Below are 13823 nucleotides of genomic sequence, written 5' to 3'. Positions count from 1 at the left end.
GAGCTCTTTCCAAATCAAGCTTTCTTAGAATCAGTCTTATTTTTGGATGATAGAATTTCCCAACTGCCAGGGACCTTAGTGAACATTTAATCTTGAGCTTGTCAACTAGCTTTGATAATAGGCTCAATTTACTGTAATTGCATAAACTGTTTAGCCATCACTCAGATTAAAAATGTTTTAATCTGAATGCCTTTTGGATGAAGGCTTCCATTATTCAGTTTGCCACAAGACTCAGCACTCCCCATTGATTAGAACTGACCTGATTCAGTGATACAATTATGTTACCTGTCTCACTGTTTTAAGTGTTTGATGTTGAGGTCCTTGGTTGGTCTGAGATGTGAACAATCTTTTCCAGCAATGGCTTTTTTTTTTTTTTAACTGAAGTATTAGCATTCTTAGAAGAGATAGGGATATGAGTGACAGACACTGAAAAGGATTGTGACAAGGAGAGGCTGGTGGATGTGGTGGTACCAGTAAGTCTCAGCGAAGGATTGAGGTGGTGGCCCTTGACAAGCCATCTCATGAAGCAGCTGAGGCATCTCTTGTTTTGAAAGCCTGATTTTGTGCAGTAACTCCATTTACAGATGAGGAAACTTGAGGCATAACCAGAGTAAGTAACTTCCTCAAGATTGTGTGGGTAATAAGGACCAGAGTCCAGGCCCCTTAACTCTCAATCCAGTGTATTCCCATAATACATAACTACCTCTGAAATAGTTATACCGGTATAATAGCATTTTACATGATAAAATCAAACTTCAATAGTTTTGAACAATAATCTAATAGTAATATCAGTATACATCAAGCTTCTAAGCAACCAGCATTTTTCTAACTTTCCTTTAGCCTGGAGCTGGTAATGGTTTTGCTCTAAGTGCGTAAAGTGACCATACTCCATAGCTACTCCATAGTAGCGAATCCAGAATCTCGTTCAGCCCCAAGCACAGGGGAAACTTGTTAGGAGTGCCCTGTGTGGATCCTCCAGGGAAGTTGTGGCTTGGGATCATTAAGATACACAGGACCCTTTTAGACCAGTATACCGCATTGCTCAGTATATTTTCCCCACACATCCAGCTGTAATGTCTTACTTTGTTTTCAGTTGAGAGTGGCATGCAGATTATGAATAAAACTGGCTATTTCCTTGAACCCAAAGACCACTGTACTTGCTTACATGAGACGAAATGTAGTCAAATCTTTGGCATTGTTTACTTCTTGATAACAATTATACAACATATTCCCTTTTTTTGCTTCAAAAGACACAACCCTATATTTTATTTTTAGTGAGGTCCTCCTCTTGAGACCTGAGAGGTACAAGGGAGTCAGAGAAAAAGAAGGGTTGTGCGTGAGGGCAGATGGTCCAGCCCTTATAGGGAGCCATGATCTCGGAGGCTGGCATCTAAACAGAAAAATTCTTTAGTTTCTAACGCCTTTCCTGGGAGGCATAGTGTAGTTCCCGTCTCTGTTACTGACAGTCAGCATTAATGGTCCTTTTACCCAGCCTCAAAATGTCCTACGTGCCTTTATGTCAGTGGGTTCTCATTGTGAGCCCAGAGGAAGAAAAGACAGTCAGCTGACACTCTCTGCTCAGGTCTCACTGTAGTAGTCAGAAAAATTGTTGTTTTTCTCTCTCTCTTTCCATCTTTCCAGTCTGGTTGACTTATGTGTATGCACATGGGTACACAATGGTTTTGATTACAGTTTCTTGGGGTGAGAGCTGTCTGGCATCATTTACCATCCACAGCTTGAGTGAAGAAAGGAAGAATGTTAGAACAACACAGAATATTCTTTAATGTCTACAAATTTGCTCTGCAGCTCATGTCTATTGGTCAGTGATGATAAGACCTGCATCACATTCCTAAAGCCCTTTGTTTTCCCCTCTTCTGTGTACTGATCTAGATAAGCCAGGTGTGATAAATGGTTCTCAAGGTCAATAAATTGTGTTCCTGCTAATGAACTTTTACTGCCTTAAGTAATAGTAATGGCCATGGAAATTTGGGCACTGGTACAGAAACTCGTTATAGAATATATTGATTTTTTTCCCTTCTTTTTTTTAAAAAAATTCATCTGCAGAGATCTTTTCAAGTTATTTTCAGTTTTGCTGCTAAAAACAGTTGCTGGTATTCCTTACAAGTTTCCTTTCTCCTTGCAAATCCACACTCATATGCTTCTGTCTCCACCCCTCCCCCTGCAAGTGAGAAAGAATGATTGTGTTTTCCCACCCAATAGGTACTATTAATATTTATTTACCTCACAGTCAAGTTTTATTAATTGCTTAATTAGCAGTAGTGAAAACAATTAGTGTTTGGGAGCAGGGAGTGTTATATACATGCTAAGAGCAAAAATTAGCATAAGTGAAACACAGAGGTTGAATTCTAAATAAAGACAACAAATCTAGCCTTTTAATTTGAGCAGTGCCTAGGCCTCCAAAAGCGCCTCTGCCAAGTGGCATGCATGTTTACGTGTGCACACACCCACTGCCCCTAACTTACAGCCACTGCCTTCCTAGAGCTTGTACCTGGGTGCCTTGCTCTGACATGACATTCCTTTGCTCCGCTCTTCATTAGAGGCAGCAATCAGTTGAAAACATCCTAAGCATAGGCTTCCTACTTACCTAAAAATGGGAGTGTAGTATAAGCTGTGCATTGAGCTGTTATACCGTGCCCTGTCTCTTTGCCTTCTGTAAATGGATTGGATAAGCCTGGAAATGATGAGGCTCCTCAGGTAAAGCCTTGGAAGATACTAATAGATCTCTCTCTAGCTGCACTCAGGTTGCCACATGGTTATGTATGGCACACACCTACTAACCTCTGTGACTCTGGGGAGCAGAGCTGAGGACTAGCACTTTGTCTTGCTTGCAGAGCCTTAAGTAAGATCTTAGTTGCCCAACCTGTAGTTGCCCCACATCAGAATATATAGATGGATAAACTAGTAGTATATCCCACCATCACTAGAGAGTAAAAAAATTCACCATAATCCTCCCCTTTAACAACATAATCACGCAAGTTTACTAAGCTCCCACTACTCTGTGGGGTACTGTACTAGATGATGAAAGAAAAGTGTCAGACAATATGCTCAAGCTGGTGTTTCTGTATCTTCTTACGCTTTTTGAGGAACATGTTACCTAATTGACAACATTAAGTCCAAAGCATGAAAGAAAATCAACACAAAGCAGTATGTGACATTAACTAAATGTCACAGAAGAAGCATTGAGGGCTTACTGGAGTTCACAAAAGGGAGCAGATAAAAGTGGAGGATGCCAGATTAAAGCATCAGGAAGGAGACAGAATTTGAGCTGGATGTCACCCAAAGAGCCAGACTTGGACTGGAAGAATGAGGAGGTGGATGAGAAGCCAGAGGGAGGTGAGGCAGGAAGGATGGTGTCAGAATGCATGGCTCTTTCGAGAACAAGCAGACCCTTGTTCTTCACATGGTAAGAGCAGAGGCCTATTTTTAAAAAAAATCATGAAATAGTGTAAGATAAAGTTTGAAATACAGAAAAGGGTCAGCTTTTAAAGAACCTTGCCTTGGGGCTTTATTCTACCTGGTCTTTCTTGAACCTCATCAGAGGATGCAGACAAGTCAGTACAAGTATCTTTATTGTAAGTTTGTTTGGAAAGAAGCTCCTTGGTGGGGTTCCAGAGAATCCTAAAGCTCTGTTTTCTCAGCTCCCCTCATGAAAGCTGGGGGAGAGTTCTCGATGGTGTTTTAACTGTTATTCAAAAGAGCTGCTCTAAGGGGATGCCGAGGTATGGTTCTTCCACTTCTTCCCCAGCACTAAGACCAGAACACCCCCAAACGAAATGAAAGTCCACTAATGTAGAGGGTGGGAAAGTTCCAAGCGGCCTTGTAAGCCTTCACTTCACAGTTGCTTCGCTCCATCTAAATGCATCACTGATTCGATTAGCAACCGCATTGAGAGTTTCAGCTCGTTTCCACAAATGACAGCGAAGGGCTCCGTCAAAAGTGATAGTTTCTTTAGTTCATCAAATCTCTATTCACTGCAAAAACATTACTGTCCTTGTGGCCTGTGCTTGATGATTGCTTTTATGAAGACCGTGAAAGGCCAAATATATAGGTGGAAGCTTAAATTGACTTTATATCGCTGAGATTTACCATCTTTAAAAATAGCATGCTAGATTAATGCATTTCTGATTTCAAGGTGCTGTTTTGTTGTTGTTGATTTTTTTTTTTATATTGGCTTTCCTGAACATAATAATTCTATCAGACAGTGGGCTGTGGAAGAAAATATTATGTGTGATTTATTTCTGGGAGTTTGAAGACTAAAAATACTATTTTTTACTAATGCATCTGAAATAGCAGATGAAATATGGTTATAATATGCAAAGCTATCTTTCAATTATAGACTTTATTTTTTCCTTTCAATGTGTTTTTTGCAGGATCTCAGGGAGGAATGTGTAAAGTTGAAAACAAGAGTGTTTGATTTGGAACAACAGAATCGAACGCTAAGCATCCTTTTCCAACAGCGAGTCAGACCAACTTCTGATCTCCTCCAGGTATGTGTTTTTGTGGAAAACAGTCTTCGCTACTAAAATGCTATTGACAAGAAGTGACTTAAGTTCAAAAGTTACCACTGTCTTCATGGGCAAGACATACTGCCTCAGAACATCCATTTTCTCACCTCTCAAGGGGTGTCATTAAAATTGAACATCTCTTAAATTTCTGACTCGTAAAGAAATGCATCAACAAACAATAAACAGGTAAAAGGAAACAATCAGAGTATCATCTGGTTAACTCAATGAAACTGGGAAATGGAGTCAGAAAATAATTGATGGCTTTGGGAACCAGTATTAGTACGTTTGCACTCCATGATGAGCAAGGCAGAGTTTTATGTAATGGCCGAAGAGCATTTCTTTATTTCGAACACTCTGTAATAAAAAGAAAAAAAACAGCTGAGGTTTGTTGTGCTTTCATATCTCTCTCTATGCAGCCTGCCTCCTCACAAGCTAAGACTTCCTCTACTCTGCCTCAGTATTTTACAGGTTCTCTTTGTCTAGGTGTTCTCACTGAACTCTTTCAGTTGCTTTTATAACAGGCAAAGTCATGGAAAGTCAGACCATTTGAATCATTTTGAAGCTGTCCCTGAGAAAGCGCTAGAAAATATATCTGAGTGCAGGAAGACACGTGGATTGACAGAGGGGTCTAGAAAGCTGATATTTGCCATTGCCTATTTTTTAAAAAAATCCTCTTAATGTGCATATTTGCTCAAACAAGCTCCAATGAGCCTTGCTCAGAGCCCTTTTGAGACCAAGCTGGCATAGAGTATGTGGGGTTTCACAGGGGCAGTGTACGGTGTGTGAAGGATAAACCCCAGCTGCCTGATCTAATTGGCTAAAGGGAAGAAGAAAGAGATATGCTCTAGACTAGCCTGTCCAGTCAGAGAAGGCGATGGCACCCCACTCCAGTGCTCTTGCCTGGAAAATCCCATGGACAGAGGAGCCTGGTGGGCTGCAGTCTATGGGGTCGCTAAGAGTCAGACACAACTGAGCCACTTCACTTTCACTTTTCACTTTCATGCACTGAAGAAGGAAATGGCAACCCCCTCTGGTGTTCTTGCCTGGAGAATCCCAGGGACGGGGGAGCCTGGTGGGCTGCCGGCGATGGGGTCACACAGAATCAGACATGACTGAAGTGACTTAGCAGCAGCCTCTCCAGTACTGTAGCCACTAGCCAAATGGCGCTATTGAAATTTTAAATTAAGTTTCTATGTCAAGCTCATCAGATTGCAAGTGTTGAAAAACCATACATGACCAGCAGCTACCATATTAGATAGTGTTTATATAGAACATTTCTGTCATCTAGAAAGTTCAGCATGTTTCCAGATGGTTGAGACGGTGTTGCTAATTTACCCTCTGAACTTCAACACAAACATCTTCGCCTGACTCCTCAGGGAAATAATGAGAAATTGTAGTTCATGTCAGAGATAGAAAGATGTTTGGTAAAGCCTCTCTTCAAAATGTAATCCCTCACACACACAAATGAAAAGAGCTCTCTGAATTGTAAAATAGATCTCATCTCTTAGATTAATTTTCTCTCTGCTTTATCTGTTAGTGCTTAATTCATAATTTATTGGTCACAAATTGTGTGGAAAAAAATCATCTCCCTCTATTCTGTTTCCTGATCCCAGCCATGATAAATGTTGGTCAGAGAGAATCTTGGATCTGTAAAAAGTTGTATCTCATTTGCTCTCTTACAATCAAGATCCAATATTGTAATTACTTTTAACAGCTGTTGTGTGTTCATGAGCTTTTCCATTTTGCCTGTTTTAACTTGAGGCTTTTCTGGAATAACTTTTAAGGATCTCTAGTCCCTGCTTATGAAGCACGATGGTTTATTTTCACAGTAGGCACATGTGCCATAGATATGTAAGCTGTTTCATTAGCTGTCACAAATTTCTTAAATACACATCCAAATGGCAGAGGATGGTGTTTGTTCTAACAATTGAACTCAGTATTTATTCATTGGGTGTCTTCTGCCAACACACTGTTTCTCCCCAAATAGATCTCCTTTCCAGGAGCCATTCTAATTTAAATGAATTTTGTAAAAGACGGGCTGACAATATTAGCCGTTCTGAGAGGTAGAATAATAAGAGTGATGTCTGCCTTCTAACACGTAAGAACTCGCAATCATAGACAAAGTTGCTGGCTTTTCAGGTGATCTGTTCTCATGTGACCTGTGATTTTTTTTTTCTTTCTGATGGCATAAATGCGTATCATGAAGCATGGGCTAACGTAGAAGCAATTTGAGTTTGCTTTGCATTGCACCCATGGAAGCTCTGTAATTATTTGTTGATTAAAATAAATGACCCAGATTCATTCTGTAAGCTGGAGAGTTACTTTACATACATCACTTCATGGGAAATAGATGGGGAAACAGTGGAAACAGTGGCAGACTTTATTTTGGGGGGCTCCAAAATCACTGCAGATGGTGATTGCAGCTATGAAATTAAAAGACACTTACTCCTTGGAAGGAAAGTTATGACCAACCTAGATAGCATATTCAAAAGCAGAGATATTACTTTGCCAACAAAGGTCCATCTAGTCAAGGCTATGGTTTTTCCAGTGATCATGTATGGATGTGAGAGTTGGACTGTGAAGAAAACTGAGAGCCAAAGAATTGATGCTTTTGAACTGTGGTGTTGGAGAAGACTCTTGAGAGTCCCTTGGACTGCAAGGAGATCCAACCAGTCCATTTTAAAGATCAGCCCTGGGTGTTCACTGGAAGGACTGACGCTAAAGCTGAAACTCCAATACTTTGGCCCCCTCATGCGAAGAGTTGACTCATTGGAAAAGACTCTGATGCTGGGAGGGATTAGGGTCAGGAGGAGAAGGGGACGACAGAGGATGAGATGGCTGGATGGCATCACCGACTCGATGGACATGAGTTTGAGTGAACTCCAGGAATTAGTGATACACAGGGAGGCCTGGCATGCTGTGATTCACGGGGTCACAAAGAGTCGGACATGACTGAGCGACTGAACTGAACTGAAGGGAGGTTTACACCCCTATCTCTTCTGAATGTTTCCTGTTTGTGTGGATGCTTTGGAACTATGCAACCATGCTGGTCCAGCCCGGTCTATTGGAGGGCATGGCTGGTGAGTGCAGCAAAGCCATCAGTATGCCTAGTCCTGAGTATGATAGATGTTTTAGGTTCTGCCCATGGACTACAGATTCAATACAATTTTTTATCCTATCTTAAAAAACTGCATTAATTGTCATCTGCTGAATACAGCCTAATGATTCTATACAATCTAAGTAGCTACCTAAAGAGAGACACAGAAAGAAGATTGTTGAACACATTGTGAGTTTAGTAGATATATTTTAAGTAGTGAAAAAGAAAATAATTTATAAAAATATTTAATTCTTTGTCCCTCAAAAATATAGAATGAAAGGGTTACCTGGATATTATTTAGCATATTCTGATATAGGAGGAATAGAAACGGTTAGTTCTAAGGGTTAATTGTCAGATTCTTGGAAACTTACGAAGAGAACCAGGTCGGTGATGGGAAAGAAAAGAAGCCTAACCTGAAATTTAAATCTTAAGAATGGCCATAAACTTCTCTATTGGTTCCAGTTTCCAGTAAAGCATCTCTAGGACTATGGACCGTAACAAATCAGATTAAGAAGTTCCTTTATATTAAAAGAATTTTCTAAATTCTAATGAATTAAGAAACTGGTATAGCAAATAAAATCCAAAAGTAACATTCTTAATGGAATTGGAGTCTCTAACTTTATTCAGACTTACTGGTCAGATTAAATAATGCTCACCTTTGCCACTTACAAATCATATTAAATAACACTCTCAATTTACTGAGCTAGCAGAGAGCTCTCTACCAAGAACACTTACTTCTCCAACCAGTTGAGTTATGAATGAGTTATGTTTGTAACTCATTCTCATATGACTATCATTTGTCTTGGTAATTATATGATTTTAAGTACATTATAAACCAATGAAATGTGGTGCAAAAAGAACTGTTTCTATGAAACAAAGTTGAATGCTTCAAAAGCATGTAAAGGCATATCTCTAAAAGAGTGGGATCAAACAATATTTGTGTCTAACGCAAAAACAAAAAAAAGTGTGGGAGATGGGGAGTTATATTAAATGTAGAGCCATGCTGCATGGAAGTTGCATGTGTTTGATGCCAAAAAAGACATTGGAAGATCTAATAATAGGGTCCCTGGAAAAAAAGCAGCCTTGGCCCTATTTTAAAAAGAATGTTATTTAACAAGCACATGATGCTTATGACGTCAGGTACTGTTCTCCAGCCTTTACAGTGTTCATCAGTGTGCTCTCCATTATGGTCCTGTGAGGTAGGACCTGTGTCTGTACCCATCTTCCGGACGGGGACACTTAGGCACAGAGAGCCTGTGTCACCCAGTGGTAAGTGACAGAGTGGAGATTTAAGTCCATGGTCTGGGTCCAGGTGCGCCCTTTCACTTCCCGTCTGTGCTCCCTTTGCACGGAACACAAATGGGCATGAGGATCATTTTCTGATTCTGTGCTCTGACATTTTGATTAACCGGCCCACTTGTGATCAAATCAGATCAGGGGCTTCTGCAGTGTAATCACAGTAAGGAGCCTACCATGTTTGCACATTTCTGAAAGCCTCTTGCTTTGTGGCATCCACAACTTTCCCCTCTCTTGTGTATTCTGCCCTGTCTTCTTTTGGACACCTGTGTTATCGTTACATTGATAGGACATTATTTGCATGTTTTCTGCCTAACACAGTTTTTTTTTTTCTTTTCCTTTTTATCTGATATTTCAAAGGGTCCTATACTCATATCTTTGGACCAAAATAGAAAGCAAAGAATGTTATAGTGTAGATTATTCTCACAAACAGTTGAGAATCTGACAGTTAAGAACCACGGTGTAAAAATTTGCTGTCACTTCTGAGAGTATTGACTTCTTTTTGCTAATGTTTTGTTTTATATTATTATTTCAGATGAGATGAGACAATTTTTAAGTTCTTCTTGTGCTTCTGATGTATTTTTCCTTCCCTGAATTTATTTTCAGAGTGTAAATCTCTCCAAGAGTCTTATTTGACAGGACACTACACAACACACTCACCTCTCCACCCGTCCTTAAGCAATGAACCCTGCTTTCTGAGAACCAGTCTAACTCCCCTGCCATTCAGGGGCCGTCCAGAGTCATGGGGGTCCTCACTGAACTTCTCCTCTGCTGGAGCTTCCATAGTATTGGTAATCTATACCACAGAATAAGCAGTTCATTCATTGTCCTGTATGCGGTTACAGAATCCTAGTCTCATGGTACTGATGGTGGAGGTCACACAGTGGAGCCCCCATAACTCGGGATGTCATGTTAACTTTTATTTCACCTAAATAGAAATCTCCTTGAGGGTAGCAGCTATGCTGAATGTAGCATTTTATCCACCCACAATATCGTTCATAGTACATATTCAGTGTATGCTTTGATGGCTTAACCTTAAATCAGTATATTTTAATGGAATTTAATTTTGTGTATGTTGGGAGTGGTGTTTCTTTTTGTTTGTTTTTTTATGCAACAATCTAATTGCCTTTATTCTTCTAGTTTAACAGGTATAACTGACATATAACACTGTATATGTTTAAGGTATACACTATAATGATTTGATATATGTATATATTGCAAAACAGACATTACAATAAATCTAATTAACATGTCACTATGTACAGATTTTTTTTTTCTAGTAATGGTGGTTTTTAAGATTTCCTAGTATATTTCAAATATGCAGTATAGTATTATTAACTGTGGTCACCATGCTGTACATTACATCTCCAGAACCTATTGACCTTAATAACTGGAAGTTGGTACCTTTTTATCCCCTTTATCAGTTTCTGCAACTGCCCATCCCCCACCAATCTGTTCTCTCAATGAATTAGTTTTTTATTTAATTCTACATATAAGTGAGATCATGCAATTTTTACTGTCTGTCCAAATTATTTCGCTTAGTATAATGTCCTCCCGGTCCATACATATCGTCATAAATGGCAAGATTTAATAATTTTTATGGCTGAATAGTGTTCTATTATCTATGTCTATATATATATTTATAAATATATCTCTAAAAATATATAAATATATGTTATGAATCAAAAATATACATACCATATATAACACATTTTCTCTATCAATTTATCCATCTATGAAAACAGGTTTAGGCCCTTTGGCTGTTTCCCCATTTGGGCTCTTATAAATAATGCTAAAGTTAACATGATGTACAGATAATTGCTTCTTTGGTATAGTCCTTTCATTTCTCTTGAGTGTATGCCCTTAACTGGAATGGTTAGATTATATGGTAGTTCTGTTTGTAATTATTTGAATCATATCCATACTGTTCTCCATTGTGGCTATACCAATTTACACTCCTACTAACAGTGTACAGGGTTCTTTTTTTCTCCACAACCTTAATAGCACTGTTATCTCTTATTTTTTGATAGTGGATTCTAACAGGGGAAAAGTGATAACCCATATGATTTTAATTTACATTTAACTAATTATTTGTGATGTTGAGCACCTTTCTGTGTACCTGTTGGTTCTTTGAATATTTTCTTTGAAAAAAGACTTATATCCTTTGCCCACTTTTTAATTGGCTTTTATATTTTGCTTTTGGATTATATAAGTTCCTTTTTTGCTTTAGATACTAACCCCTTACCAGATATGTGACTTGCAAATATTTTCTCCCATTCTGTAGTTTGTCTTTTTATTTTGTTGATGGTTTCCTTTGCAATGCAGAAGCTCTTAAGTTTGACATAGTCCCACTTATTTAGTTTTGATTTTTTTGCTTAAACTTTGGATGTCATGTCCAAGAAATCATTGCCAAGACCAATGTCCAGGAGTTTTTTTTTTTTTTTTCCTATATGATTTATTCTAGGAATTTTGTAGTTTCAGGTCTTATATTTAAGTCTTAATCCATTTGAGTTAATTTTTATGAATGATATAAGATAGGGGTTTAGTTTAATTCTTTTAGATGTGAATATCCAGTTTTCCCATCACCATTCATTGAAGAGCTTGTCATTTCTCCATTGAGCATTTTTGGCTCCCTTGTTAGATATTAGTGACCATATCATGCATGGATTTATTTCAGGATTCTTGATTCTATACCATTGCTCTGTGTGTCTGTTTTTATGCCAGTACCATACTGTTTTGATTTCCATTGCTTTATAATGTAATTTAAAATCAGGAAGTGGTATTCTTCTAGCTCTGTTCTTCTTTCTCAGGATTCCTTTGCCAATTCAGCATCTTTTGTGATTCCAAACAAATTTTAGGATTTGTTTTCTATTTCTTTAAAAAAAAAGCCACTGGAATCTTGATAAGGACTGCATTGAATCAATATATGACTTAAGTAGTATGGACATTTTAATGATATTAATTTCTCCAATCTATGAACTCAAGATGTCTTTCCGCTAATTTGTGTCATCTTTAGTTTCTTTCATTAGTGTCTTATAGTTTTCATTGTAGAACTATTACATCTCCTTGGTAAGATTTATTCCTAAGTATTTTATTCTTTTCAATACTATTGTAAATGGGATTTTTTTGCTTATTTTTCAGATAATTAGTTATTAGTAAATTGAAATGCTGTTGACTTTCTGTATGTTGATTTTTCATTCTATAACTATATTCAATTCATGATTATATCTAAAAGATTGTTATGCAGTTTTTAGGTTTTATAGATATGGAATACCACTGAGTATGATACTAGCAGTGGGTTTATCATATATGATGTTTTTATGTTGAGTTATATCCATTCTATATACAAGGTGTTGAGTTTTTTTATGAATGAATGTTGAATTTTATCAAATTCTTTTTCTGCATCTATTGAGATGATCATAGGGTTTTAAAAATTCTATTATGAGGATATATCACACTTAATGATTTGCATATGTTTAACCATCCTTGCATCCAAGGGATGAATCCCAGTTGATTTTGGTGCATGACCTTTTTAATGAGCTGTTGAAATCAGTTTGCTAGTACTTTGTTCAGAATTTTTACATGTATATACATCAGGGATATTGACCTGTAGTTTACTTTTCTTGTAATGTCCTTATCTGGCTTTGGTATCGGGGTGATACTGGCCTCATAAAATGAATTTTGGAGAGTTCCCTCCTCTTCAATCTTTTGGAAGAGTGTAAGAAGATTTGGCACCAGTTCTTAAATCTTTGGTAGAAATTTACAAATGACTATGAGGTCCTAGGCATTTCTTTATTCGGAGGTTTATGTTTACTGATTCAGTCACGTTACTCATTCTTTGTCTCTTCAGATTTTTTGTTTCTTCATGATTCATTCTTGGCAGCTTGGTTGTTTCTAGGAATTTTTCAATTTATTCTAGGTTGTCCAATTTGTTTGTATATCATTGTTCAAAGTAGTCTCTTATGATCTTTTGCATTTCTAATATATCAGTTGTAATGTCTCCTCTTTTGTTTATGATTTTATTTGCTTGAGTCATCTCTCCTTTTTTCTTGGCTAGCCTAGCTAAGGGTTGATCTGTTTAAAAAAAAAAGCTCTTAGTTATTCTTTTGTTAATCTTTTCTATTTTTTTTTCTCCTCTATTTTTTATTATTTCCCTCTTCTGCTACTCTTGGGCCTCATTTGTTCTTTATTTTTCTAGTTTCTTAAGCTACAAAGTTATTTATTTGAGAGCTTTTCTTTGTCTGATGTATGTGTTTATCACTATAAACTTCCCTCTTAGAATTTCTTTTACTGCATCTCATATTTTTTATGTCATGTTTCCGTTTTTGTTCCAAGATACTTTTTTCTCTTTTCAGTTCTTTGATTCATTGGTTGTTCAGAAATGTGTTTTGTTTTGTTTTTATTTTAATTCATGCATTTGTGAGGTTTTTTTTGTTGTTGTTTGTTTGTTTTTTTCCTGTCTTTGGTGTCTAGTTTCATATCATTGCTTTTGGAAAACATTTAGTGTGATATCAGTGTTTTAAATTTACTGACTCATTTTGTGTTCCAACATGTGATCTATCCTAGAAATTGATCTTTCCAGTTGAGAAGAATGTGTATTTTGGTATTGTTAAATGGAATGTTCTCTGTGTGTCTTGTTAGGTCTGTTTGGTTTATAGTATTATTCACATTTACTGTTTCCATATGGATTCTCTGCAGGATGACCTATCCACTGTTGAAAGTAAGATATTAAAGTCTCCAACTATTACTGTATTGCTGTTTATTTTTCCTTTTACTCCTTTTAGTATTTGCTACATATATTTAGATGCTTCAATACCATGTGCATAAATATTTATAATTGTCATATATTGTTGATTGATTGACTGCTTTATGATTATATTATGACCTGCTTAGTCTCTTCTGGA

General features: G+C 37.4%; 1 protein-coding gene across 1 annotated transcript in view; it reads left to right on the top strand.

The window, feature by feature from the left end:
* The window catches only part of NCKAP5 (NCK associated protein 5), a 1037899-nt gene that overhangs the window by 824907 nt on the left and 199169 nt on the right, over positions 1–13823 (top strand). The window contains exon 10 of the mRNA XM_005676205.3: positions 4392–4508. Coding sequence (XP_005676262.2) covers positions 4392–4508 — 117 coding nt within the window. The remainder of the gene's footprint in view (positions 1–4391; positions 4509–13823) is intronic.

The sequence above is a fragment of the Capra hircus genome, chromosome 2, assembly GCF_001704415.2.
Source record: "Capra hircus breed San Clemente chromosome 2, ASM170441v1, whole genome shotgun sequence".
NCBI lineage: Eukaryota > Metazoa > Chordata > Mammalia > Artiodactyla > Bovidae > Capra > Capra hircus.
This window is presented reverse-complemented; position numbering and strand designations above follow the sequence as displayed.